General features: G+C 34.2%; 2 protein-coding genes across 3 annotated transcripts in view; both read right to left on the reverse strand.

Annotated features, from left to right (window-relative positions):
- m (miniature) overlaps positions 1–17,623 on the reverse strand; it is a 78,992-nt gene extending 61,369 nt beyond the window's left edge. The window contains exon 1 of the mRNA XM_053749584.1: positions 17,477–17,623. The gene's annotated coding sequence lies outside the window, so the exon portion shown is untranslated. The remainder of the gene's footprint in view (positions 1–17,476) is intronic.
- A 4,253-nt stretch (positions 17,624–21,876) lies between these two features.
- Polr1H (RNA polymerase I subunit H) lies at positions 21,877–24,223 on the reverse strand. Of its 2 annotated transcripts, XM_053749466.2 has the most exons (5): positions 24,121–24,212; positions 23,834–24,001; positions 23,125–23,251; positions 22,378–22,588; positions 21,877–21,978 (listed from the first exon to the last, which is right to left on the reverse strand). In XM_053749466.2, the coding sequence occupies exons 3-5, from the start codon at positions 23,249–23,251 to the stop codon at positions 21,954–21,956; spliced, it is 363 nt and encodes a 120-aa protein (XP_053605441.1). In that variant the 5' UTR covers positions 23,834–24,001; positions 24,121–24,212; the 3' UTR covers positions 21,877–21,953. The 2 variants fall into 2 exon arrangements, with proteins under 2 accessions (XP_053605441.1, XP_053605442.1); XM_053749467.1 differs by lacking the exon at positions 23,834–24,001 and having other exon boundaries at positions 24,121–24,223.
- Between the last annotated feature and the right edge of the window lie 843 nt (positions 24,224–25,066).

Raw genomic sequence — 25,066 nt, forward strand, 5'->3', positions numbered from 1 at the left:
TCAGCTTTGACGTTGACTTTAACCTGCGCGCGGCTGACGTTTAGTCAAAATGGCGTACCTGCTCACTTTTCTTTTTTCTGCACAGACTAAACTTAACGTCAAAGTTTAATGGTGCAACCCATTCTAAGCATCATCAACGTCACAGATCATTTACGCTGATTGTATTTATAAAATCACTTTATTAGATAACTGAAATGTGGTAAACCTGACGCTTGATTGGCCCTATTCTTCTCACTTAAATGCGTCCTCCAAATGTCTCCAATTGCCGTCTTTCGACGAACAGTCAACAGCACATCAACCTACCCAAATTCATTGCAAACTCGCCGCTATTGCCGCGCCATAGAGGTTTATGCGAGGTAATTTGATGTGCTGTTGACTGGACATTGTTAGTTTTGATGTGAGCGTATAAACTTGGTATCAACGCAAGGAAAAACTGAGCAATGGTACGTCACCTAATACGACGTAAGGGTTTATCTTCCATAATATGATTACTCCAAGATGAGATTTTAAGATGATTTTAAATAATTTGCCGTAATATAGAAGTGGCTTTTGCCCAGCAGTATAAATAACTACTTCAATATACATATATTATTTATCTCGAATATCCTTCCAATGAGAAAACATTAACGGGATAACCTTTTCTGGGATACCTTTCTACAATTAAAGTCGTAGAATCATTGACGTAAAATCTCTCTTGTCGCATTGCTGAATTCTATATAGTAATTTCATGAAAAGGAATGTAAGTAAAGAAAAGGAATGCAAAGCATGTAACTGGCTACAATCCTGGCTTGGAGTAAAAAGTACTTTGAATTTTGAATATTCTATATACTTAGCAGATTTTATTAACGACCACCTCATGACTGATGATAACCCATTTTGCCAATGCTGTCGTTGCCTTTCCGAGGCTTCATAATTATTTAGTCACCTCAAACGACTTCTGTGGGAGGTTAGGTGTAGGAGTAGTTCTATTCGAGGGCGGAAACATCTGGTCAAAAACCTGAGAATTGTGTCCGTACAAAAATGATGGACATAAAACCAGGATCAGCTTAAGAATTCCGTTACGTACCGTACGAGTATAGCACACGATAACTTTAGTAAATCATAATCAATTCATCGATTCGATTTAAGTTATACTCGTAAATTAATATTTGCGAAAATATTTGCATTCTAGTGAATGAGAGAGAATATTTTTGATATCGTGACCTCTAAAAACCGACGTCTTGTTAATTTGCCGCTAAAATCCCTGTCTTTAAACTAAACATATTAGTGACAGTGACACAAGCGTTGCCACAGATCCAAAAAATTTTTTTTAACAATTCAGACTTTTAATTTGGAATTTTAAAAAATCTGGAACAGGATAAGAAATAACTCCCACAGAACATGTACTAAAGGCATATGCAATGCATCTAGTACATACAGACGGGCGGACACTGCCACTAACGGTACTCCAGTGTGTCACTGGCCGTACAGTAAAGCCTTCTTACAAAGTTTTTTTTTTTTTAATTTTTCCGAGGTCATTTTGGCGAAATCTTTCATTTCGATATTAAAAAATCACACCTAGAAATAAAATTTTATGAAAATATAAACTAAACAGTTATATTAACAAGATACCAACCAGAGTTTTCCGATACAGACAAGAGATTCCGATAACCACTAAGGCACAGACGTCGTCAAAGCTCAAATTAATTGAATTCCAAGAAAAAAGAAGAAGAGAAGTGGAAATTTCTAAGACTAGATATGGAGGAGCAGAAACCAAAAGAAGAATATGTGGTTTAATATCAGTATAGTGTTTAGTATAGTATCCCATATGTAACCATCATTTAAAAATATATTATAGAAGGCATGATATTAAGTGAAGGCTTTTGCCCAACAGTGGAACCTATATAAAAAAGACAGGATGATCAAAGAAATAATTAAGCAAATTAATTAAAAGTAAAATACTTTGGGAGTGAATTAAAAAGAAAATTATTTTATATTTGGCCTACAAAACTTTACCGTTCACCACTAGATCCATCAAAGCGTTGAAAAGGAGATATCATGATGAGCTTTTAAAGTTTCAACAAGTTAGCCGCGTGTCCACAATACCTAACCTAAAGTGGTCACTATTAACCTTAATTTTTATCGCCCCACCTAAATGCCAGCACTAAAGAAGTCCGCATAGCGTTTATGGTGACATACCAGACTGACACTACTTAGGTACTCTGTTTACACTTCCAAGTACAGTCACACGCGTGTCAAATCACTCCGCACGGGACTCTAAGCTACGGTAATAGCGGCGATAATGAAGGCGCAATTCTTTGGATAGTTCTTCGTAATAAAATACTTTACGGATATGATTCGAGCCGGACAAGTTCTAGTATAAAGGTTGAATACAAAGATTTTACATGCTTTTTAGATTTGTTCTCCTACAAATTTAGTTTCACATTAACACGACCTTGCTTTGTACCTACTTCATTTGTAAATATACATATGGAAAGTTTTTTAAATATGATAAAGATAGATGATCTAGTATATCCATCTTTTTCTGTTTTTATTATCACTAATCCACTGATATGACGTGTTTTAAATGTATGATAGTTTATTTAAGCCGTGGCGATGGCAGAAGGGATAAACACAAGAAATGGCGGCTTGAAGGTCGTGAAAGATGATGATGTGTGTCAATATTCTGACAAAAAGGATGTCGATGACAGTGCGAAAGTAGGTGGATATGAAAAAGTATAAAAGCGGACCCTGGGCTCTGACGCTCAACGGCTGCGGAAAATTTTCTGTTCTATCCTTATGTCAATAAGAATATTTGCGATAGGCATACCTTATAGCTATTATAATTATAAATATGTCCCTTTCCTTCTCCCGTAGAAATTATTTCAGTGAAAAAATACCAAACTTATTTGTTACTTAAGATAAAAAATATTTTTTTATCTTAAGTAATTTATTACAGATATGCATATCTTTTAGATTTGCATAATCGAGTAACAAATCTAGGTACCTATTTAATCTACTCAATCCGCTATAGGTACATCAACACATGCAAACTCTTGCATTTACAATATTAGTAAGAAGTAGGATAAAAAAAGGTAAAAGTATTTTTTTTTTCATTTACTTCGGAACTGATATTTGGACCACCGCGTCATTCATCAATAATCATCATTTTTCAACAAAATAAATATCCACACAAAAAAATATTAATGCTAACATCAATAAACAAATAGGTATAATATCTCGATCTTCGAAAATATTCCCTGCTTTCATTGCTAGCTTAAAATTCAGATCAATTCATACCTTTACGGCAGCAATGTGTATAGTTTGTAAGCCTATTACTACATTGGTCATTTAAAGTGATCAGTACGGCGTAGTTTAATTGTACAACACGAGTTCGTAACTCTTTCTGATGCTAGTAGTCATGATATGTCAAAGATTATTTAAATTTTTTACCATATTATTTAGTATATTATAAAATATACCTACCTACAATAAATATTATGAGGATATTTGTGATTCTATATCGCAAAATGTATTTGGCCGTTTTTTATAAAATTGGAATTGGGTTGAATATAAACTGTCTAGAGAGTCTTTTGCCCACCAGTGGGACATGAAAATAATAACAATAACCTGCCTGTATTACAACATGGTGTGTAATGAGCACACGTTTTAAATGTTGAAATTCCTATATAAGCGGTGCCTAAGGGAACAACTAGTCCATATACCCATACATACATTCCATAAAATATGAAAGTTTGTCATTATTTTACGTCAAAACAAAGCATTGTGATGTGAAAAAAAACTGACATAAGAATCTTTGTTCATTTTTAAAAGTTCATTCAGGTTTTTATTAATATTTGGTTACTACGAGTGTAACTCTGACTGACTAGGCAGTAAGATCTAGTGGAAAATATACATTGGACCTTCTACGACTTTCGTAATCTATGTATGTATGTCATAGCAGCACAAACGGTTGATTGATTATGGGCTTGCATACAATAATTATTATATTCTGAATCTTTACGAGTTAATTTGGGCCACAACACTTTTTAACAATATTGTATTGTATTGTAACGCAATAATATCGCCTTAAAAAAATATTGTAGTTACATTGCGTGGGAAACGTGATTAGAGTATTTCAGTAATTATATAAAAGTGGAAAAAGATCCATCGATGGATTTTCAATATGAGTTTTAGTAGACGTAGGGATTTTTTAAGTGAAAGTATTTAGTAGTAACTTAATATTTTCACTAAAAAAATCCCCAGGGGATCCATAGTAGGGATTTTTTAAAGTGAAAGTATTAAGTAGCAACTTACTACTTTCACTTAAAAAAAAATAACGTTTCACTTAAATAAAAAATAAATAACGGAAATCTTCGTTCCGTTATTTATTTTGATGGGTTTTAGTACACGTAGGGATTTTTTAAACTGAAAGTATTAAGTTACTACGAGATTTCCGTTATTTATTTTTTCATAAATATAAAAAAATATTCCACGTTTATTAACCTGCAATAAAATTATGTATATTTGTACTATTTTAACATGTATATTTTTATATATACTCATAACTGGAATCTTTATATAGACTAAAGGATAGATGGCCTTTACAGGTGATAGAAAACAAAAGCATGCTCAAGGAGGGATAACGCAGCCAGTTATGAGATCACAACCGAAACTTTTTTCAAAAGTTTTTTTATACGGTGATCCCCGGACGAGAAACTCCTGATTACAATCGGGAAGGCGAGAATTGATGAGAGGAACGGAGACATATGCTACGTTTCCATCACAGAAAATAAGTAGTTTCTTTTCCCGTGAGAAGTTCACGAGCGATCAAGAACTAGTTAAAATAAGACACTAGTGTCAAAATCATACATTTATCATAGGTAATTATTTACAGAGTACTTCAATATTTTAAACAATCCAACTTGATGTGAACATGATTCGGCAAAAATCGTCTAACGCTACATATACACTATGCATAAACGTCATTTTGGTACTTTTTCTTTCTTATCGAATGGGTTATAGCTAAAATTAATATGTCAGTTTTCTGGCATGACTTTTACGATACTCCCACCTTTGCCGAATTCTTGAGAAAAGGATAGACTCTTTATCGTATGCGACTACTTGTCACTTTCTAGCTTTACACTACGCCCTGGCCTAGCTGCGCCCTGGAGCTTCGCTCCTGTGGGAATTTCTGGATAAAAAGCTGACTTTTCTAGCCGTTTCTGTGTACCAAATTTCATTAACAATTCGTCCAGTCGATTTTGCGTGAAACAAACATACATACATTCTCACAAACATTCTCATTTATAATATTAGTAGGATAACAACCAATACAAGTATATCTCTATGAGTCTACTGAAGAGATATAAAGCCTGAAGCTACAATAGAATAATGACAGCTACTTTTCACTCATGCCAGTCTATCATTTAATCAGATCGGTATCATTTTTAATAAGATCATAATTATCGCCCCGAGAGGTCGTAATAAAAATAAATATTAATTTTAGATGCCCATCTTAACGGTGTTTTGGTTATAATGTATGTAAAAATGTTTTCTGTCTGCCAGATGCGAACAACAAAATATAGCCTATAGCTTAAAGGCCTATTTGTGATAATGACCTTTTTGTTTTATTTGTAATCACACTATAAACACTTCTTCTTAGTATATGTGATGAAAAACAGCTTATACGTCTTATATCTGTTCGTGGTATCGTAGCAGCCAAACTGATCGACCGATTTTATTTTTTTTTACTTTAATTGAAAATCAAATGGCAATTTTTATATTTATAATTATTTGCTTATTGATAAGACATTTTCAGCAACTGCCTATCTGTAGCGTCGGCTACACAATATTGCCGAACTCGGACAGATGCTGAAGCGATTGCATTATGTGATAGTTTACATGAGTGCTTTTATTTTGCGCAATGAAAAACCAGCAATGTATACCGAATCTACCAAGTACGGCGAACAAGACAGATCAACAAAGTATAGATCCAGATCAACAGTCTATGTATTCAATTATAAATGTAATAAACTAACCTCAAACCAATGGAATGAGCTTTGATAAATCCCTATATGTAATACAAAGAGAATAGACATGTCCTGCAAAGACTAATGGTGACTTTATAGTAATGAATGTTTGAATAAGGGTTACCAACTGTTAGGGATATTGATTATGAACTGTGTCTTGAAATAACAAATTAAATAGATAAGATTTAACACAAAATACGCCAAAAAAAGAACATAAAGATTTTTTTAATTTCAAATAATTATTATTATCCAATGCAAATGGTTTCTAACGCCAACTTTCAGAAAACCGGGACTGAAATTAAAAATCTCCAAGAGAAATTAAAAATGACGTTGTGCAGTAGCCAAATGATGAGACAAAACCGTCTCTCTTGTCATCATATCGAGTGTGTTATTGCAAACACTGGTGTCAGATTTTATTCAAGTCGCCTAAAGACACCTGACATGACTTTTTCGACTACTTTCCGCCATCTAGTGGCAGGTAGTCGCATACACACTAGTGAACTAAACTGTCCACCAATGTGCAGGTTTCCTCACGATGTTTTCCTTCACACTGAAGCAAGTTCTTGTCTATCAAAACTCCTATAATATGAATCAGATTGGTATACAAACTCATATGGAACGAGTAGGATATGAAACTGAGTCATTTCGATCCACAGACGGGCGTCTAATCATTACAACACCACAGCTTCGGTCATTTGGGACTTCCTAATCTGGACAGGTATAGAAACCGAATCACAGCGACATCTGACAGTTCCAGGAAACGATGTGAAAATTATGTTTTAGTAGTTATAATATCTTTATTTGGTAAGAGACAAAAATCAGGTCAACTGCGCTGGCATAATGATATTCTGCTTTTCTGTGATATTCATTGAACACAAGCGGACGAAGCTGCGAGCAATAGCTAGTAAATAGCTCGCAGCTTCGCCCGCTCCAGCTCTCCAGTTATCCACACTAAAGATCACCCATTTAACGTTTCTTAACGTTTTGACGCGAAAGTCCTTGTATGATAGAATAATGTAACTTTTACACCAAACACATGATAAGTACTTATATATATTAATGGTTTGAATTTAGAAACGAATAAAGACATTTTAACATTTATAATATACAGTATGGAAGTATGCATTATAATATACACTCAAATGAATAAACGTGGCGGTAAAATTTGTTGCGCCGTGGCTCTCTGCTTCTTCTTCACCATGCTTTGGAAGTCTGCAATTGACTTAACCACAAGTAAAATTTTCACGTCATTAACTGATAACGTCCAATGTTGAAATTGTTCAAACAAAACAATTTTCTTAAAGGTGGTTACCCTACTATGTGACTATTGATAAAATTTCACAAGTTGTAAACTGAATGAATAGTGGTTATACTCATTATCACTTGGTTGCGACGATTATGAATCTAGAGACGGGAGTTATTTATTGTATACTAAAATATTGTAACATATTAATATCTGGCCATTGGAACATTGTTGTAAAGATAATAAATTCTAACATAAGAACTGCTTCGAATAGTCCAGTTAGAACCATCCGACATCACTCATCTTTGTCTCTCAAACAAATGTCACACCAAGTCGAATCTTATTGCAAGGCATCAACGTTGATATTCCATTGGTATGTCATCGACAGCTGTACACTTGTACAGACTTATATGGAAATTAGCTCCTATGGGGTACCAGTGGCTATCTAACCTATACGCCCCCCTGTTGGAGTGATGTATGCATGAATGCTTGACGGGCAACCCAAAATGGACGGCAAGATTCAATGTTATAATAAGTCCGCCCAGTAGCATTGATTCTTTGTCATCCATACAGTTAGCTCAATAAATTATTCATTATACGGCCTCAAAAATTGACTGCTCTCATATTATTGACATTATTTCATTGCATTATTCGTTTTCATTGTATTGGATCTGTTCGTTTTTTCTGATACGTCTACATGTCTGATCGTAATTTGTACAAGAGCCAAATAGGTGTACCAAAGTATTTAGGTACAACAGACGAAAATTACTTAAGTAAATAAGGAGATAACAATATAGCTACGATCTGGAAAATGGCCACGATTGATGGTGACATTAAATATAACAATTTATCGTAATATGTAAAGGAAAAGAGTGAATTCAAACGCTACAATGATGTTTTGTAACAATAGACTATAGTGTTTATGACCATGGGGTCCCATCAGACCTAAATTTATTACTAGGCTTAAGTTACATTGTAGATAATGACTATATTAATATTGCAACTATGCATTTTGTATGTGCGTCATCAGGTACAATATTACCTATTATCATTAATTTTTCTTTTGTTTTTAATTAAAATGTTTAAGACCTCGTGTTATGAGATACAAACTCCACGATACAAGATAATAATATATATTTATAACATAAGCATATATGTATAGATAAACATCATTTTTCATCTTGACTTTATTATCAATCAATTAATAAAAGGTAATTGCAAATACGATGCAGTTTATTCTTTTTTTTTTAAACTAACTTATATTAATTGTAAGTTAGAAGGTGTAACCAAACTAACACTATTTCGAAGATATTTGGACCGATTCGATTTCTCGAAACACTGTGAACTTTGTTAAGAAACATAGTAATGTTACATACAATTTGGGAGATGTATCTATGTAATTACGCGCACATAAGCTGTCCATCAAGAGCTTACTTTTCATGGCTCTAGTTGCTGATAATGATAATGATGTTGCATTAATTTCTGAGGAAAATCAGAGCAATTGTTTATAAGCTCGCGCTGCCGTTACGTTTTTAATTTCAAATGTTGTGGTCCGTTTGCTGTGCGGTGATGGTGTACTAGACACGGCTAGTGGTATTAATGTTCTAACATTTCTGTTGTTAAATACTGCCTGGAATCGTATAACCTAGGAATATTTGTGATATTTGTTACTTGCATTAAAAAAAATCACTGATAGATATTAATAAATAAATAAAAAAATATATATTAGGACAAATCACACAGATTGCTAGCTAGCCCCAAAGTAAGTTCGAGACTTGTGTTATGGGACACTAACTCAACGATACTATATTTTATAACAAATACATATATAGATAAATATCCAAGACCCAGACCAATCAGAAAAAGCTCATTTTCCATCATGACCCGACCCCCGGTCGGGTCGAACCCGGGACCTCTCGGTTCAGTGGCAAGAGCTTTATTACTGCGCCACCGAGGTCGTCAAAATATAATATTTACTGCTAGAAAGTCAGCAATCATGACTAAGACTGAAATTCCTTTACTTAAACACACAATTATTGCATATGTACAGCAGGAAGTGCGTAAACGTGTTCAATTGGAAATTGTTTCCATTCATCATACCATCTACCTAGTAATCTTAGCTCTTAGCCAAGACTTCCATCTTATTATCTCTTCTTTTATGATGATTTCATACCAGTTTTATATATTTATTTACATACATAATTATGTCATCATCATAATCTGCAACCCTCCAAGACCCACTGCACGGCATACGAGTAGGCCTTCTTCCGACTTCGGAGACCCTTGCCTATTTGTTGCCAGCAATTTCCTTAACATCGTCGAACATGTATCTATATATAATGCTGTACTGAAATTATATTCTCAGCCTTTCTTCACGTGAATAGATTGCCGCAATTAGCGTGTCTACATTTTTTTATATCAAGAATTCAAGTCACGTTGTTATGCTCGTCATTTTATTGTTTCATCTTCATGTTTCCATTTTTGAAATTGTGGCTTCTTATTCCAACTGTTTTTACGCATTCCACATTCAAATTCCGCATCGGGTATTCAAGTGTATGCACTCATCAAGTTCACTGTTGCAACCATTTTTTGCGCTGCCGCCTCTATCGGTTTTTAGTTTCCGAGTTACGGTATATTTGTAGAAGGCACGTCGCGTGTACACATCAAGCGACGTATGGTATTAGCTCTCACGAATTTTATTTTCTTACATGGCTTCAACAAATTCCTGAACGTGAATGAAAATTTGCGCTTCGTGTTTTCTTTTTCATCGGTTTTGAATTATTTCAGTGTGAGGGTCTTTTTCAAGCTAGCTCTTGTTTTATTAATTTTAATTTATTTTCTTGAAAATGTGGACACATTTTTTAAGACTTTTGGGACATTGACATAATAGTATTTATTGAATATTGTGATTTACAAAACTTTTGTATACTAAATCGGTCTTCTTGTTTTTGTAACAAGTACAGTAACAACTGCTTTATCTCAATACAAAAATAGCTAGGTCCCGGAGTTTCGCTTCGGAATATTGTAATAAAATACTTTTTAATTATAGCTCTATAAAAAAAATTGCTATAAAATATTTTCGAAAGCGGTTAAGTTGCAACGAAGATTACCCATACTTACGTGTAGATTAATTTAAATACATTATTACATTAAAAAGAAAGTAATAATGCCTCTGTCGCGTCAGTCAAAAAGTATTGGACGAATTTTATATACGGTTTTCACCAATAGATAGTGTGATTTCTGGTTTTATCCGAGCGAAGCCGGCATAAAAATTATGTAATAAATATAAGAAAAATTTGTAAAAACTCTTCTCTGATATTGCGAACCAGAGGATTCCATACTGACAGAAACAACAACTTTCCCACTAATGATTATTGGGGATAAATTGCGCAAATTCCCATAATCTAGCAATAGTCGGCGGGGCTGACGTTATCATGCAATCGCAAGAGGATACAGCCGACCAAGAATTCCTCTCAGAGAGAGTGCCTCGTATACATTAATAAATTAATAATGATTATATGGAATTCTGCGCCCGCGCAGCCATTTTTACTTGAGTGAGAGTTCGGAATCAAAGTTTAACTGTTGTATTGGAATTTTTATATGACTTTCAATGACATTGACCATTGTATAATTATGAATATACATGAATAGGAGTTACTATATTATGTTTATTATATTTATTTATTTATATATAATCAAACTATGATAAAACCAATTTACCTATGTATGTGACCATGTTTACCAGATTAATTTTTATACGGTTTTTAACAAACGATATGTGATTGCTGCTTAAGGTTTAAATTAATTTATTATAGTTTTACCCGAGCGAAGCCGGGACGGGCCGCTAGTGTTTAAAAAACACAGTTTATGAATATAACACGTATTTTTTCTGGACTCCTGCAACCGCTGTTTGGGCCTCCAAGAACAGCCTACGAAACATATTTTGCACAAGTATATCGTTACAAATTGCCATATTATATTCTGCTTGCGTATAATGAATGAATGGGTGTTTAATCTAACTTTGCAATGAACGCCCACACTACATACGGCGTGGTGTAAGTAGCACAATACTCGTAGCCATCTTAAAGTTAACAGTATACTAAGTTCCACATAAAAGTTTAGCTATTAATTTTTAGCTATTAAGCTAATGTTTTTGCAAATTTATCTTTGTCTTTAAACAAACATTCCTAAAAGCTGTCAATAAATAAAGACACAAAGCATAAAAAAATGGCAGGAATAGTAAGAACTAAAAACAGTTAAGCTACATACGAAACTTCAGTATTAAACTCGAAATAGGATAAAGGTAATATTATACCGCTTTCCAATAAAACTTGGACCAAACAAGCAGCCTCTCAACCCTGAACCGTCCATAAATTTTACTTATCTAAATGAATTATTGAAACCACGGAGGTACTTTTGAAATAAATTACTAGGGATTAAATTATGAACCTTACCAATCGAACTCTCATAGATCAGTTTATTATTATGAGAATAGTAAAATGAACATAGAAGATCATTACAGTTAAACTTGTTTCGTAAGAATTTTATGTCGGACGCGATCAAAAAAATTATATACATCTATATACTATTATTATGAAGAGGTAAGCGTTTGTGAGTTTGTGACTTTGTGAGTATGTTTGAACCGGGTAATATCCGAAACTACCGAACCGATTTCAAAAATTATTTCGCTATTAGAGAGGTACATTACCCAAGAATGCTATAGGCTATATTTTATCTCAAATTTCCCATGGGAGTGAAGCCCCGGGGAACGTCTAGTGTTGAAGAGATAGAGATGCGTGTATGGAATTCGGGGAGAATTTTGTCGTGAAATTCGATAAAAATATATTAGTAAAATACTCGGTGCTCGAGTCTGACTCACACTTGACCGGTTTTTTACTGGCAAACTAGCGGCTCCCATCCCAGCTTCGCTCGGATAAAAATATAAATTATAACCTTAACTTTCCCTTTGAATCACTCTTATCAATTAAAAAAACCCGTATCAAAATCCGTTGCGTGGTTTTAAAGATCTGACATAGGGACAAATAGCGGGAAGCGACTTTGTTTTATGTACTACGTAGTAATAGTAATTGGAATGATGAAGTTTACGATACGCTAAATGAACAAATATATTAAAAAAAAGATAATAAACCGGAGATAAATTTTCTTTATACCATCAGACCGTTGTTTTGCGGTGAACATTTGTACAAGATTTTTATTAAGTTGTATTCTTGCGGTCGGTTAAGAGACCACTAAATGTGCTCAAGCGTTGCTTGTTGCAGAACATGCAGTACTTAACGATACTTAGGTGCCATCATCATCGTCTCGGCTACAAGACCACTGCAGGACATGGGTCTCTTACATTTTACTACTACTTTTACTTTTTTTAATATATGTATAAGACCTATATTTGTTAATTGACGTCCTTGGAGAAAAGGCTGCGGTGAAGTTTGTTGCGCCGCTTCTTCTTCACCTGCGCTTTGGAAGCCGGCAGTAGACTTAGTTTAAGTAAGTTTTGACGTCAATAAGTGATGTATATCATCCTAAATTGAATAAAGAATTTTGAATTTGAATTTACAATATTCTGCATAGACTGAAGCATAGACCAGTTTGTATTCTGCATCTTCTTGGTTCTCGAAAAGTGTTGATTTTTTTTATATTTATGAACAAATAACATATTGAGTTAGCCCTAAAGTAAGTTCGAAACTTGTGTTGGAATGGAATACTAACAATGTTCTGCTAAAGTTAGTCAATTTTATATATTTATAATTACAATGTTAGATATTGAAAAATATTGTCAGACAATATTTAAAACGCCTAATCATGCTTGCCATGCGACGTTACAAATACCGCCCTGGCAATAAACGTATTAGACGCTTATGCCACTATGTAATACTGGATTGCGCCCCGGGGCTTCGCTCCCGTGGGAATTTCGGGACAAAAAGTACCCTATGTGTTATTCTAGGTTATTTTCTACTCGTTTTTCATCGGTCCAGTAAATAATGCGTGAAGAGGTAACAAACAAGCTTGCTTTCGCATTTATAATATTTGTTGGGATTGGGATATCAGTCTAATTGGGTGCAGGTTTTCCCGTGCTTTCTTATTCTAGAAGGGAAGAGGACTCGAACCCGGGGCATTTTGATAACAAGCGGGGGTCTTAATCACTGGACAACCATACTACTGAAGGTATAAGCATTATCGTGACAACTGATAAATTTTAAGTTATCTAATGTCAACGTCAAAAACCAATGGGAATCCACGACTTGTAAACTTTATTGAGGTTTATGTCATCATATTTATTAGTTGGAGGTATCACACATTTGCTAATGCAGCTTTCACTCAGATATTTATATTTTTATTAACTTTATGGCCTTTTACGCATGCGTAATGCAACAAATCGGAGAATTTATTATCTTAGTATTTATTTATGTTTCGAGCTATTAACGATTCATTGACAATTTATCTACCTATATTTTTTCGTGATGCACAAATTTTTCTGCTTCAAATAGGTGCTTCTGGTAGGAGCTAGTGCTATTAGCATTAAGTTCGCCTTTTGTTTATAAGTATGTTCTAACTTGGAACGATAAAGTTGAAGAATTACAATGATTTGAATGAATTTTTTCCCGGATATAAACCATAGGGAGAGGTTAAGATTCCTGTCCATTGGCCATCTGGTGTCTGTTATTCCCAGCGAGGATTAATATATAAATACTCTTTAGAAGTTTCGTACATTGTACCAGTTTTTGATTTATTCGGCGCGGGACAACATGAAGCGGATCCGATCACTCGTCAAATGGTTAAATTAAAAAAAAATACATTCAAATCCTTATTCTACACTGAATAAACCTTCTAAAACCTATTTCAAAAAAATACATTCCGGATATTGTTTGTAAACTCTTTAATTTATAAAACAGTAAAGACGCGTACACTACTATTCCAGAAAAATATATCTAATACTCAAACAAGTAAGTATTAATTTGAAAGTAAAAAAAATGTAACTTATTTTTCCTAGCTAATCTTTCTCTTTTACAAATTAGTATTTACAATGTTAAACGTCCCTAGATATTACGATAGGAAAGCCTCTAATTAACAAAGGTGTTATCAAGCACTAATTCCTGCGGCAATGCTGCAATACGCTGCCTAGAAGCCGTGAAGTGGCGTAGCTACTGAAGTACGTACTACTTGAAGGTGCCTATTGCACAGGGGGCCCCCTCTGTGGATCAGTAAAGCAATACTGAATTGGTATGTTTTAATAGTAATTTTACGTATTATTTATGTGAAGACAGTGATAATTTGTTTGCAAAAACATGAGTTCATATTATATTAATGTGGTGTTAAAAGAAAACTTAATCCTATAAGTATCACTGGCCATGCTCATTATAGTGAAACTTTTGTAATAATCTAGTAGATGTGATTGTAGAAGATATAATAAATTAGTATTAAAACATAACATTTTATCTTAGTTTATTTTATGAGGTACTAGCTGCGCCCCGGGGTTTCGCTCACGCGGGAATTTCGGGATAAAAAGTACCCTATATATTATTCCAGGTTATATTCTACCCGTGTACCAATTTTCATAACAATCGGTCCAGTAGATTTTGCCTGAAAGAGTAACAAACATACATACACATACATCCTCAAAAACTTTCGCATTTATAATATTAGTGGGACTAGCGGCCCGCTCCGTTTTCGCGATGTTAATGAAAAATACTTGAATAAAAAATGACAAGATTTCGTCTATCTCAAAATGAACTTTGCTGATATACAATAGAAAGAATACAAAAACGTTCAAAACTACAAAATCATCATCGGCTTAAATAAGGTTGCCTATTCATTATTTCATATAATAATACTTAAACATTTCCGTTAGAGGTTCTAAGTCTTTTGTGCACCGGGGCATATGGTAACATAGCTACGCCACAGCCGTGAAGATACGTGGAGCGAGAGACAAAGCCAATTATAATTTTATTTACGGTTAGCCTACTTCCTAAGTGTAACATTTTTTTTTACTCTCATTTCCCATCCGTTCATACGGAATTGCTAAGAGAATTCTGAAACGGATATGTGCAAAGAAAATCTTTAAGTGATGTCAAGTTGTATAATAAAATATAATTAGTAAATATTTTGAACTCACATGGTCTAGAGATATCTAGTGACCGAGTGAATATTGATTTTTGATAGAAATCGAAGCCGACGATGCCAAAGCCGAGGGATCAAAAAAAAATCCCTTAGAAATTTAATTCGAAACAGTCTAATTAATTGTTAACATTTACGAATAATCATACAAATGTAATACTTCAAAATTACCGGTTTGCTTATATATTTTGGCAGCTGAGTCCCCCGGGGCTTCGCTCCCGTGGATATTTTGGGATAAAAAGTACCCTACGAGTTATTCCAGGTTGCACAAACATTTGATTAACAAAAATATACACATACATTGTCACAAAATTTCGCATTAGTAGAATATAACTATAGAAGATCTATTGCTCCATGAAGGATGATTGGTCTCGTGAAAATTGCCCCCCGTAATTCTGCCACAATTCTGAAATGGATTTTCGCCAAGCATTTAAAAGGCGTCCTTAAAAGGCGCATGAAAAGATTTATTCAGGGCTGGCAACGCGCACGTGTCACCCCTAGTGTTGTAGGCGTCAATAGGGCGCGGTAACCACTTGCCATCAGGTGGGCCACATGCCTCTTTGTTTGCACAGTAGTATGAATCTTAAATAATTAAAAATCTCTGTTGACACCAACCAAGCTTTGAGACGATCTGCGCAAGCGCACTGCGATCTGTTTGAGGATATTCTAAAAAGTACGTAAGCATCCGAAAAATCCTTACAAGAAGACCGTTTTACGGAATAATTATTATAGAAATAACAATAAATTTTAATAGTAATTCTGGTTGTTTCACGCAGCTATTATTTGCTGATAAATTAAAAAAAAATAGAATTGAGACTTTAAATTGGACAAAAATAATAAATAGTAAATTTAAACATAAATAGTTCAAATCAACTCAATTATAAATTTCTACTACACTATTCTTACGAAATTTCTTATAAAATTTATAAACCAAATGGCAACATTGAGTTTTTTTTAAACTTTCTAGAAATTTCTAGAAAGTTCGAAACAAAAAAGAACTCAACAAACAACGAAGTGAAAACATGTGATCTGTCAAATTTATAACGCGAGGATGACACCCGTTGATACATGTCCCCGAATAGAAGTTAAAATAAATATACTACAGATGTGTTACTTTGTTATTTATGGATTTGATTTAAAAAAAAACTATTTTGTTATTTATGTTCACTTTTGGCACTGTCCATCCCGTAAGGAATGTACACGTGATACTTTATGTTTGTACATTTTTATTATATGTTTTTGATTTTAAAGATTTTCTTTGTATTTTAAGTATTTATATTTTTAGTTTTTTATTTTATAATGACATAAAATTAAAAAAAAAACATAAAATTAAAAAAAAATCTATTGACAAAAAATTTATAGGTACCGAAGAAATGAAATTTCATTCTGTATGTTTTTTCGTCGTGTGAGTACGAAAAATTTAAAAGGTCTAACAGGTATTGTAGGTTTATTTGTAATTTTTCAAATGATATCTATGTAACTTTTTGTCGCAGTTTTTTAAAAGTATGTGTGCGATAAAAAAATATTATCATTTATAAACAATTATATTTAATAAATATTACTATATTTAATAGTAATCAAATATTTAAAAGAACATCTAATAAGTCATAGAGTCGTGTAGAGTGACGCGTATATTTTTATTCCATACTCTACATATTTTATGCCACCAACTGGTACCCGTTGATGTCTTTTGTATGCGGCACTTAACACGCCCGCACTCTTTGTAAAACTCTATCTTATCTCTAATCTCGTACCAAAACAATCTTTCCGGATAAAAGCCTGATCTTCCACTAATTCCAAACATAAAAACCTCCACAACCAACTACTAAAATGCTATCCCGAAGTGGGACACGACTAATTAAAACCTTATTCTTCAGATAATATCTCTCTGATCCATTAGATATTGTAAACTTACAAACAGGTCTAACAAACCCATTCGTTTCTGTAAAATTCGAATGATCGTATACTGTTACTAACATACTTCCACATCAAAACACGATGATTTTACCGTCGCGAATGATAGAAACACGTTATCGATATTCAAATGAATAAAAAAAATAAAAACTGGCCAGTAATAAAGGAAACTTACCGGGGAATTAAAAAGTTAAAATCCTATTCACAAGTTGGCACAGCACTTTTAAAATTGGAACAACAAATAGGGTTGCGCCACGCACGTGCGGTGAGTGTCGAGAGGAGTCGCGACGTGTAGCGCGAGCGATGGCCGCGGGAGACTGACGCGCCGCCGCGTCTGGCCGGCACCTGCCGCCCGGCCCCCGCAGCACAGGTGGAAACTATCGACATCGATAAAACGAAGAATGTCGATGATCTTGGAAATGATACTCAAACAGATATATTCTTCTCGACGAAGGAGTTATAACGGAGCGGTGTTTTTCCTGTTCCCAAGTTGTCTGTTGTTTTATACCTACCCCACAGCATGTCATACCACATCAGATCTCTCGATCTAGATGACTAAATGAAAAAACATCGATTTTAACTATATTAGAAACAGGAATAAAAAAATTCTCAGACATGATGTCAATGAATGGTCAACAGAGAGTTGGACTCCCGGTGCACGAGTCTTACATTAAATAAGAATTCATTTTCAAAACAAAAAATACAAAAATAATAAGTTTATTTTTAACATTATTATATTATTAATATTTCATGATAAACATAGTATGGTGTTCCTTCTATCTGCGAGCTCTATAAGCTCGCGATTTCTAAAACTCACAGAGCCACTAGTTTTACAGTTTTCGGATATTTTCCTGTAACTGTATTGTATTATATAGGGTCGTGGTCATTACGTGGAATTAAACACACACAACAACTTTCTTGGCATTAGTAATGGAGTGGTTTGCCATTGCCTCTACTCCATTTTTGACACACAAGTTAATAATCAACCAGTGTGCAGGTTTCCTCACGATGTTTTCCTTCACCGGAAGCAAGTGGTGGTCGATGAAAACAACTATACCTGAGTCAGATTGGTATACAAACTCATGTGGTACGAGTAGGATTCGAACCTGGGACCTTTCGATCCACAGGCGGGCGTCTTAAACAATAACGGTATAGGGGTAGAGAAAGGCCAACGTAATACGACATAATTTTCAAAATGTCTTAGTCATAAGAATACGAAGAAATCTTGAGTATAGCAAAATAAAAAACTTGACTTGATCACAGTGAAATCTGTCAGATTTTTAAAAAAAAACAGTTGTAGCAATATGCTGTCTACGTCTTCCATTATAATGGTATATCACCGTTGGTCCGATCGAGGTCCGATCGCATGTAAATATCCACATTATAGCCACTACTAACTGTATCAATAACAAAGAATTTGTCCATCAGACCAATTGATCCTTGCAACTGTGGGAATTAGCGCTATAGACTAACACAAATATGCAAAACTGATTTTTTAATTCAGAATATGCAAAATGTCCCTTAAATAGTTTTAAATTTTTAGCTTCTTTGACAAATAAATGAACAATAAATACTCAACGGCCCACACTAAGCGCTAAGCTTGTATCGCGGATCTGGTGGTCACAATCACAGAGACCGGAAATATTCTGGAAAACTGAAGTTACAACATTTTTTACAGTTCTCAAAATCAATGAGAAACACTAAAGTACCTAATAGTCGAAGTCGATGGGTGGTCGAAATAAAAATATGCTATTCTTATTTTTGTTTTAGTGACGTTCTATTCATAGTCGATTTTTTCATGGCCGAGGGTCGTCTCATTACGTTGAATGAAACACATTTTCTTGGAGTATTACTACTAATGAAGTGATTTGCCATTGCCTTCTCCATTTCACACACAAGTTAATCAACCAAATTGCAGGTATCCTCACGATATTTTCCTTCACCGGTGGTGGTCTATAAAAACTACTACACACATGAGAGCGATTGGTATATAAATTCATGTGGACCGAACCTGGGACCTTTCGATCCATAGGCGGGTGAACGAAAGGTTTCAAAATAAAAATAACTGTAGTAGCTTTGCCCCGTACATTAGAATATTGCTACTTTATGTAGAAAATATTTAAAAACTTCTGAAGTTTTCGGCAGCCATAGAAGCTCATTGATGAGAGCGATGAATGCAGAAGTATATAAGAGACATGCTGAACTCCACATAAACAAAATTGTCAATTTAAGGTAAGTTTAATTTTAAGGGAATGAATTTGTAATGATAATATGGACTGTTTGTCTGAAATAAACAAATTTTATTTTTTATTTTATTTGTAGAAGTTTTCATAAAACATTCCTTCTTTAAGGAAAATGGCAGTTATCATCTCACATGCCATCACCTACAAGATCGTAACCGCGAAATCATCGAGCAAACACCACACAAACCACTACGAATCATGTACCAAATTAATAACTATATCAACGCTGATAAAAACTCTCCGTCTCTGTCTTCCGTATACAAATAATTGGAATTAGAATGACGGTGTCTCGTTTTTGTACGGAGAAAAAAAATTTAACGTTCGGCAGTAGCGCGTGCCGAATGTGAAACGGGATGGTTTCACCTGTACTTGAACTTGGTTGGCTAAACGACCGGGCTATTTAAAAACATCCAAAAACAAAAAGCAACAAAAATATTATCTATCCTGCATTTTAGAGTGCCGATGCGGCGAAGTCAGTCAGTCAGAGGCCAGGGAAAAAATTAAATGTCATATATTAAAAAAATAAGTAAATTCAATAGATACATTGATACCTAGCAACTCTTTTGTTACTGTTATGTAAAACGATCACATGTGGTCACAAGATAAATTCAGAAAATCTCACTCTAATATTTTATTACCTCATCGTTCACTGCCCGAAATGAATTATTGAATAAATAAATAAATATATTAGGACAAATCACACAGATTGAGCTGCCCCCAAAGTAAGTTCGAGACTTGTGTTATGGGATACTAACTCAACGATACTATATTTTATAATAAATACATATATAGATAAACATCCAAGACCCGGGACAATCAGAAAAAGATCATTTTCCATCATGACCCGACCGGGGATCGAACCCGGGACCTCTCGGTTCAGTGGCAAGAATCTTACCACTGCGCTACCGAGGTCGTCAAAAAATAAACCTTAAAAATTTGAAGATTCGGATGTAAATTTACAACCGGCCGCCTGCCAAATGTCAACTTTGGGAATACTTTTAAAGTATTCCTTACTTCTTATGACACCCTCGGGAAGATATAAATAGTGATCCTATTGTATGGCGAGACCACAGGTCACAAATAAACCATCGCCCTCGTCAGCCATTTAAACGTCCCACTGCTGGGGAGCCGCGACCTGTCCACCCATCACTTTCACCCACCAGTGGGCTATTAGCGGTCCGTCCCGGCTTCGCTAGGGTAAAAACATTAAATTTACACCTAAACCTTCTTCACGAATCTATCTTTGAAATCCGCATGAAAATCCGTGCACTAGTTTTTGAGTTTATCACGAACAGACAGACAAATGCGCCATGGAGGCTAGGCAGTTGCCTAGTCTCCTTTTATAAAACAGAGATTCAAAGCGGTCTATTTGCCCAACTGGGCCAATAGACCGCTTTGAATGAGTCCAGTTTCGGCCCTCTCTTATGAATCTGCTTGTGAATGAAGCTCGTCGGTACCGTTTGATGTGTACATTGATTGTAGATAAGCCTTCGCCGGATTGGGGCCGTGAAAACCTGCGTTTATCTAGCGTGAATTTGAAAACTGATCGCTGGGTCTAACTAAGAAGACATTTTTTTAATTAACTTTATTGGTGGCTAGTTCGATAGATACTTTTGTAAGAAAATTTTAAAAAATCGAACGATAATATCTTGATTTTTTAAAGGATCCTAAATAAAAATACTTCGGAACCCTAAAGGTAGTTGGGAATATGCAGGGGCGTAGCTACAGCTGTATCAATGGAACGGGGCCGCCGGGCTACAGGGACACCTAATTAGTGAAAGAAAGAAATAGTAATATGTTATCCACAATGTCACTTATCATGCTTCCCGGGAAATATAATATATTAAAAATTGTCATACGTCTATAGAGTAAGTTTTTTTTTGTAATGTATAGGTATCAATTTTGTTGTTTAGTAACAATTGCAAAAAAACTGTTGTAAAAAAATTACATTTGTGTCGCAAGATGCTTGTTGCATTCAACGCGCGTCAAAAAAATCTTGTTCGTGATGTAAACTGTTGTGGAGTTCCTTCGTCGGGAGTCGTTCTTGGGTGCACCATCAGTTCAAGCTTATCGTAATAATGCATTGTCATGGAAACTGAAGCGACGTGGGAAATCTCTACTCTGTAGGACAAGTGGAAGTATGTGAAATTTAACTTGCAAGATTTCATTACAGACAAACAGGTGAAACTACTTATAAAAGCTTGTAAATAATAAACAGACTATATGGATGAGGTACAACAAACACTTGTCGAATACAGCGCCATCTATGAGTAAGGTAGGTAAATATTTCCGATATATGACTAGGATTAGGATAGAACTTTAAAGAAAATAGTTGTATAAAAATAAAATCATTTACTTTGTTTTAGAAAAAATATATGTATTTACATTTAAAATGCTATGGTTGATCCTTCATGAATTTTCTGTCTCTTTATACCTGTAAAAAACGTAGAAAATAATATAAATGTACATCATTATTGTTGATAATATGTGCTAAAGCAATAATAAATTGTTCATTAATAAAGTCGTCAAAGGCAAATTGCTCTCCCTTTGCTTTTTCCTGTTTTCTTTCTTGGTTGTGACGACTCGTAGACTGATTTCCGCGTAAAATGAAATCATAATAATGGATGATTCGACTGTTGTTTTATGACGTCATCGGGTATCAGCTATCTAGGCTTTTAATTCCATAGTAACTGTTTACGGTACAACATAAGGATAGGGAAATGGTCTATACTAGGGAGGGAATGACACGCATCGAGGGTGAAATTTACTTCAGGTCAGCACATATCTGTTAATGCAATCAATTATTATTATTAGTATAAAAATAATTACTTACTTGCAAGATATGCATGTGTAGAAAACTGTTTGTCCCTCATCAGCTGATCTCAATTGGAGTGTGGCATACGACATCCTGTCGTTACCGCACTTAGGGCACTTCCTCTCCACCACGGGCCCTTCAGGATTGTCCATATGTACCAGATCCTTGTGACTTACAATGGACACTGTATTGAAATGTATGGTGTATTTGAATTTCAAATTGCTGAAATCTGGAAGAAAAACAAGAAAATGTCATCAGCTCAACATATACATAGTAGTATATAGACATAGCATATATAGATATAGGTGATCCGCTAAAAGTTGTATACACATACTGATTGCAGATAATTAACTTAATAAATAAAGATCAACATGTTGATCTTTATTTATTAAGTAATATCTGATATTTTTTATAAAGTCTTGAGGTTCTATTTAGAAAGAAAAATACATATACCAAAAAAGTTAAAATATACTTTAAACTAAAATATGTTTTGTCATTATCACACTTTATAATATTTGAAAATAATAGAAAGAGACAAAACATAATTTAGCTTAAAGTATGCATTAACTTTTTCATGAATAACAAAGGTTAGACAAAACAACTTTTTGTAGGCTTTAATAGATTAATCTAATTTGATTGATTGTTTTGTTCTGTTTATTATTATTTATTTTATTAGTATATTGATGTGTCCCACTGCTGGGCAAATCCTCCCCTTCCTTTAATTACTAAGTAAATTATTGATAAGTTTTATAACTAAGTACTTACTATCTGCCTCATAAATGGCTTCGCAAGAATAACACTTAACAGATCCAAACTCTTGTAGCAATGGCAATATTGACCCACATCTTGCACAGAATGCTGTGCTTGAAGTAAATAGATCCATCTCAGCCATCTGCAATGTAACAAAAATATGTAGGTATATTGAAATTTAGCTTATGGTTTTTTTTTTCTTTTTAATTTTGGGGATGCCAGTAGCACCAAAAGGGTAATCAGTCCTCTCCTACTGGGACCATGTCACCCATATTTATTTTAACCATGACCAAACAATGACACCAATAATTGCAAGTTCAGATGATTTCATATGGGTTTAGTTTGTTGGTGATATCATTCTTCTTTAAATGTATAAATAAATAAAACTATGTTTCTGTGATTTTGCTGTGATTTTACGACCGGCAGCCTGCCTGGCGTCAGCCCTCATTGGACCTTTTTTATTGTTGCTTTTATTGCCTCGTACAACATCCATGTGAGAATATGGAGTGGTCCTATTGAAGGTCTTGACATCTACACAATCCTTTTCTTATTAGCTTTTACCTAAGCTTCAATTGGATGTGTTGAAGTGGTTTACAAAAATAAACTTTTTAATTGTTGCGTACTTTTGGTTTATTTCTTTCACTTTCAGACTTTAAAAACCTAAGCTTTTTAATATATAATTAAAAACTGGGAAAAATGTTATGCCTTACTGATTTTTACTTACTTTCCTTATTTTTTCTTGCGTTCTTTTTTGCCTGTGTTGAATCTTATTCTTATATTATATTCATTTACTTCTTGCTCGAGAAATAAATAAATCCCATTTCAACAAATTCCTAATAAATTCGTTTGGTTGGATTCACGTCGTGGAGGTTAGGAAGTGTGTGGTGTTTACCTACAAATAATGACGTTTCATTACTGTCACAATCACCTCACTACTGTCGCGGTTTTGGCAGTTACCTAACTTACGAATGCCCTTAGAAATATTTTATAGTTGACAAACAAAATACTTACCACCTAAGCGGCTTGGCGGTGCGGCGGGGGCAAAAAAATATTCAAATTTAATATACCGTGGCCACCGCGCCGCCTCTATTGTATTTCATATAAAAACGTCAATGTGTTGTGATTAAATAAAAATCTGTAATCATGACAATTGGAACAAACAGATGGCACTACTGATACAACTAAAATACACAAACATTGCCAATGGAGGCAAAAAGCGCCAATTTTCAATATTGTTACAGATTTACGTCCAAAAATACTTTCTACGCAATCGTGGTGCGAGTTTAAAGGAAAAAGGAAGGATTAGTGGATTATCCTGAAAATAATAACACTATTTTAGGTTATGTTCTGCAATATTTGGTCATCTATGGTCATATAAACTGGTATAAACTTGATTTTAACTGAAGATCTTACCTGTATGAAGTAAATAATTTAATAAGTCTTCACCGAAATATTCCGAGCTTCTTTTCAACCATTTGCTGGCTCGAAAATTTTACAACGTGAGGCGTATCCCATAGTTTTCGAAGTTTTTTTATCTTATGGAAAACGATTTTTCCCAATATTTCGGTACCCGAATATGCTACAGTGTTGTATATATTCACAAACGAATGCTTACATAATGAAAGGAAGGATTAATAAAGTACTCTAAAATAGACGTTTTAATCGACATAGCAAAAGGCGGCAAAGCTTTTGTGTACCTAACATACATACAACCTACATGTACTCTGGCGGGATAATACTCCTTATTGTTATTAATAATATTTTGTTTGTGAGAGAGCAATGAAAATAAATAAAAAAATATTTTTAAAATGGAAAATAATAGTGTTGTGAACTTCAATGTAATGTTTTTATATAGCTGTGGTTGTGAAATATTTTATATAGAAAAACTTATTATGTTATTAAGTTTTATGCCACTTGGGTGCGTGCCTGTAAAAAAAAAACACAACTGTCAATGTCA

This window comes from Plodia interpunctella, chromosome 9 (assembly GCF_027563975.2).
Source record: "Plodia interpunctella isolate USDA-ARS_2022_Savannah chromosome 9, ilPloInte3.2, whole genome shotgun sequence".
Taxonomy (NCBI): Eukaryota; Metazoa; Arthropoda; class Insecta; order Lepidoptera; family Pyralidae; genus Plodia; species Plodia interpunctella.